The sequence below is a fragment of the Halictus rubicundus genome, chromosome 1 (genome assembly GCF_050948215.1).
Source record: "Halictus rubicundus isolate RS-2024b chromosome 1, iyHalRubi1_principal, whole genome shotgun sequence".
Lineage (NCBI taxonomy): Eukaryota > Metazoa > Arthropoda > Insecta > Hymenoptera > Halictidae > Halictus > Halictus rubicundus.
This window is the reverse complement of record NC_135149.1, coordinates 19,625-25,099: the sequence shown is the minus strand read 5'-3', so window position 1 is coordinate 25,099 and position 5,475 is coordinate 19,625. Positions and strand designations below refer to the sequence as shown.

Genomic DNA, 5,475 nt, shown 5'->3' with positions numbered 1-5,475 from the left:
CGGAAAAGGGCCTCGGAAAAATACGTGAAATCGAACATGCTCCCCCCGTTGAATGATACAGTCATTCAAGAATATAACATGATATAATGCGAGTAATAGTACAAACGAAATGTGTGGATTATATGATGCGAAGTTGAAACGCAAAAAGTACTGTGAATATAACGCGAGTAAAATTAAGAATAAGACGCGACTTGAAAAATAAAGAAGATACGCGTCTAAAACTAAACATACAATGTACGAAACTGATATGTAACGAAATATGCGAATCATATAATGCGAAGTTGGAACGTAAGTAGTGTGAATATAATGCGAGTAAAATTAATAGTAAGGCGCAACTTAAATTAAAAACGATACGCGTGTAGAACTAGATAAATAATGTGCGCAACTAATATAAATGAAACCTTATCTGATAAGAAAGGGTAAGTGTGACAATTTTAGTCTAACGGAAGTGGTGCAATTTGCTTTACATTCCGCTTATAAATGCCGTTAATGGTTTTAACGGAGACTGCGCGAGTGATGCCGTCCCTGCCAGGATGAATTTCCTCGACTCGTCCTAGACTCCAGCTCATCGGTGGTAGATGGTCATCTTTGAGGACCACGATCGTCCCCACCTGGATGCTGTGCTCGCCCCTGGTCCATTTTGCGCGTACATTAAGATGGTGGATGTATTCCTTTGACCACCTAATCCAGAAGTCTTGTTTGACTTTCTGAATGTGTTGCCATTTTGACAACCGATTGGTCGAGGTTGCGGTGAAATCGACCTCTGGCAGACTTGTCAACGCGGAACCAATCAATAAATGGCCAGGAGTAAGAGCTGAGGGATCATTGGGATCGGAAGACAACGGTGTTAACGGACGGGAATTCAGGATTGCCTCGATTTCCGTTACAAAAGTGTTAAATTGTTCGAGCGTAAATAGTTCCTCGCCCACTACGCGTTTGAGATGATGTTTAAAAGATTTAACCGCAGCTTCCCAGAGTCCGCCGAAATGAGGAGAGAGTGCGGGTATGAAATGCCAAGTAATATCTTTATCCGTTAGAAAGCGTCTAGCCTTTTCATCCTCTTGCAGAACTCTGAGAAGCTCGATTATCTCATTATTGGCACCGACAAAATTTGTACCATTATCGGAATATACATTTTTGCAAATTCCGCGCCGTGCGATAAATCTTTTAAAAGCTGCTAAAAATGCTTCCGTGGTCATATCACCAACCACCTCAAGGTGTACTGCCTTGGATGAAAAACAAATAAAGACTGCGACGTATATCTTTATTCGGGTGCGGTTTCGGTACTGACGTTCCTTTATATAAAAAGGGCCGCAATAATCGACGCCTGTGTTGATAAATGGTCGATTTTCTGTGACTCGATGTGTGGGAAGATTGCCCATTATGTACTTGGTGGTAGGTGGGTTGACCCGGAAACATTTGACACAGTTGCGAATTATTTTGCGTGTTGTGTTTTTACCATCAATCGGCCAATACGATTGACGGACGTTGTACAATGTTGCGGTTAAACCAGAATGCATATTATTAACGTGAGCGTCGCGTATGATTAATTCCGTTATGAAATTATTCTTCGGCAAAAGAATCGGATGCTTCTGGTTGAAATTGAGATTTGAATTTTGGAGGCGACCTCCTACGCGTAAAAGCCCATTCTCATCAAGAAAAGGAGTTAAACAAAGTAATTTACTTTTGGTATTCAATGCGTGTCCGGATTTGAGATCATTCAATTCTTCTCGAAATGCTGTTTCTTGCGTCAATTTAATGATCTTATTATTTGCGCGATTGATTTCTGATACAGTAATTGGACCGCGACAACGGCCTTTAGGTAAAAATCGTAAGCAATATGAGATTATCCTACGAAGTCGCCTGATGCATGAACTTCGTTCAAGAATTTCCTGTGCGTTTATGACTGTAGAAGTAAAACATGTGATTTTGCGTAATTCTGGTATTGCATTGGGTACTTCGACACACGATTCCGGCCATAATGATTCATCGTATGCAAGCCATTCTGGTCCGAATTGCCAGAAATTATTTTTGATCAATTCCCGAGCTGTGATACCCCGAGATAATAAGTCTGCGGGGTTGTCACCAGATCTGACGTGTCGCCATGCCTTAATGTTTGTTTTATTTTGGATTTCCGCGACGCGATTCGCGACAAAGGTTTTAAGTGTGTTCGGAGATCGCAACAGCCAATGCAACACGATCGTGGAGTCGGTCCAAAAAATCGTTTTTAAATGCGTGTGATTAATTGCGTCTTTTACTGCACAATACAAGTTCGCGAGCAAAGTGGCACCGCAAAGTTCTAAACGTGCGAGGCTAACGGTCTTTAATGGCGCAACGCGTGATTTTGCGCAAAGAAGACTTGATTTTATATTTCCGGATTTATCTATTGTGCGTATGTAAATACTAGCCCCGTACGCGCGTTCGCTGGCGTCACAGAAGCCATGCAATTCGATTGTTCTGACTGAACTCTGCGCGACGTGTCGTTTAAATGTTACAGTTGTGAGTGATTTTAATTGAGTTTGGTATGTGGACCATTCCTGTTGTATGGCCATGGGCAATGACTCATCCCAATCTACCTTAAGTTGCCAGAGTTGCTGCATAAGAATTTTTGCAACAACTATTACTGGCCCAAGGAGACCCAAAGGATCGAAAATTTTCGCGATGGTAGATAAGATTGTGCGTTTTGTGTGTGTTTCGTTATTGTTAACATTCACTGAATAACTAAATGAATCTGTGTGCGGATTCCATGACACTCCCAAGGTTTTGACTGTTTCGTCACCGAAAAACTTGGGATGTACTTGCTCTTCAGAGAGATCTGATAAAAGACGAGGATCATTTGATACCCATTGACGGATATTTAATCCTCCTCGTTTGAGTAAACAAATGATCTCGTTTCGTAATTTTTGCGCGTCTTTGTATGTGGCGGCTCCGGTCAAGAGATCATCTACATAGATGTCCCGTTTAATGACTTCGGAAGCCGCGCCGTAATTGTGTGATTCATCGATTGCTAATTGCTGAAGGCATCGCGTGGCTAAGTATGGAGCAGAGGATAGTCCGAATGTAATTGTTTTCAATTCGTAAGTTGCGATTTCGTTTTGTTCGTTCCTCCATAAAATTCTTTGGTACGCGCGGTCTTCTGGACGTACTAGAAACTGTCTGTACATTTTCTCTATGTCGCCAGTCAGAACAAACGAATGCATGCGGAACCGAAGAAGTAAACAAAAAATATCGTCCTGTATGGTTGGACCAGTCAGAAGTGCGTTATTTAACGAGTATCCGGTGGTCGATTTGGCCGATCCATCGAAGACCACTCGAACCTTCGTCGTTGTGCTTGTCGGCTTTATTACCGCGTGATGTGGCAGGTAGAATCCGTCCGAAAGGTCAGGTGTTTCTACCTGACTCATGTGACCCAATGACAGATATTCGTTGATTACTTTTGTATATTCGGTTCGTAAATCTGAGTTGTGTGTAAGTTTTCGTTCCAGCGATAGGAATCGATTTAATGCGCGCGTACGGGATTCGCCTAGATTTTGTTTGTATTGATTAAACGGAAGCGCGACGACGTATCTTCCGGTTTTGTTGCGTGAAAATGTGCGTTTAAAATGTGCCTCGCATTCCTCTTCCTCCGGTGTGAGATGAGGATGCGACGGACCTTCTTCGATTTGCCAGAATTTGGTTAGATCGAAGTTGACATTATTTACTAATGTAGTGCGTGTGTTTCTTGCCAGGTGAATAGGAGCACTCCCCCCGATGATCCATCCTAACTGCGTTTTTTGGAGGATCAAATCGGAATTATCTCGCGTTGATAATTTAACCTGACCAATGCTGAGACACGATATCGTCGGTCCCGTCCCAATCAGCATGTCGATTGGAGCCGGCCGATGGAAATGCGGATCTGCTAATTTTATATTATGCGGAATTTGAATTTTTGTCCTATCAATTTGACAATCGGGTAAATGACTGGCAATTCTAGGTATTATGAAAAAACTGAGTGTGCGATTAAAATTTGTTATCCGAGAGACAATTTTCAATTTGACAATCCGATTCGTTACAGTGTTTAAATCGTTCAAAGCTTCGATGGTTACACTTTGTTCGTGCGTTTGTAGGTTTAATTTTTTCGCTAAATCGGACGTGATGAAGTTTGCGTTGGAGCAAGTGTCTAATAAGGTTCTACATTCGATTGGTTTTTTGTCTTTGTCTATTGCGTGAACTATGGCCGTAGCCATCAAACCGTGTGTTGAACCGTCTGTGATAAGCGAAGTGATGTGATTGTTTAATTGATGTGTAATATCGAAGCGAGTAACTAGTCATGGATCGGTGTTTTCTGTTGACGTGGTGTCATCGCGAGATTCTAATTTTGGTCTGTCGGATTTCCGATCCAAATGCAAATGTGTGTTATGCGGTAGGTTGCATTTTTTGCATCTGCCACCGCGACATGTATTGTGCGAATGTCCCGGTTTTAGGCAATTGTAGCATAAATTTGACTTGCGAACTGACTCAATGCGTTTTTCTACAGATGCATCTAAAAACGATTTACATTGAAATGCTGCGTGCGATCCCGATTTACAGATTCCACACGTTGGGAATTGTATTGCGGTGTTGAAAACCCGCCGGACTGATCTTGGCGAAGGCGGTGGCGAATTACGTTTAGGTGGATTGTATTTTGCGCGATTATTGTTAGAGTGTGATTTTTGATGTGTGTTTTCTTGTCTCTGGTGATTATTGTACGATACGGTTTCATAATCCTTGCATTGATGTGATGCCATATGTAAGAACTTGAAAATATCATCAATTTTGGGCACTTCGGTATCGGATAACGTGCGTTCCCACGTTTTCCGCGTTTCCTTGCCCATACGCGAAATGAGGATGCTAGTTAGAAGATCATTCGCGATATCTTCCTTTTTCCGTCCTAACGCTTCGAGTGATCGAATGTGAAGTTGCATGTAGTTTGCAAGATCACGAATTGATTCTGATGAATCGTTTGACATCGCGGGTGTGTCGCGTAAAAGAGCCGCGTGTCGAAGTACCAATGCGCGTTTATTGTCGTAAATTTCGGTTAAGTGCTTCCAAGCGGCTTCGTAGTTTTCATCACTTATCGTGAATGCGCCGATTGCGATTTCGGCCCTTCCCGATAAGGATAACTTCAAGTAATTTAATTTTTGTATATTGCTTAACCCGGTATGTGTGTGAATCATTGTTTGAAACGCGTCCTTAAATGTTACCCAGTGTTCAATTCGCCCGTCGAATTTTGGTAAATCTATCTTTGGCAAATTGACCTGAATAATCTTTGATTCGTCGTGATTGTTTTCAGAAAGCGTGATTTTTGTGTTTGTCGCGAAAGATTCTTGTAATTGAATCGCTGACGCAATGGCGTTGTCATAATTCTCGGTTACCTGTTCTCGTTGCTTATCTAATTCCTCATAATCATCGGACAGCATTGCAAGCTCGTCTTGATGCTGATTGAATTTAGAAAAT

General features: G+C 42.0%; 1 protein-coding gene across 1 annotated transcript; it reads right to left on the bottom strand.

Moving 5' to 3' along the window:
- Positions 1 to 434: 434 nt before the first annotated feature.
- Positions 435 to 4,226, bottom strand: LOC143361742 (uncharacterized). The gene has a single exon (XM_076801351.1). The coding sequence runs from the start codon at positions 4,224 to 4,226 to the stop codon at positions 435 to 437; it is 3,792 nt and encodes a 1,263-aa protein (XP_076657466.1).
- Positions 4,227 to 5,475: the final 1,249 nt, after the last annotated feature.

What these genes read in the sequence shown, in the direction of transcription:
- LOC143361742 (XM_076801351.1), bottom strand. Translation starts at nt 4,226, where the DNA reads ATGGCTACGGCCATAGTTCACGCAATAGACAAAGACAAAAAACCAATC.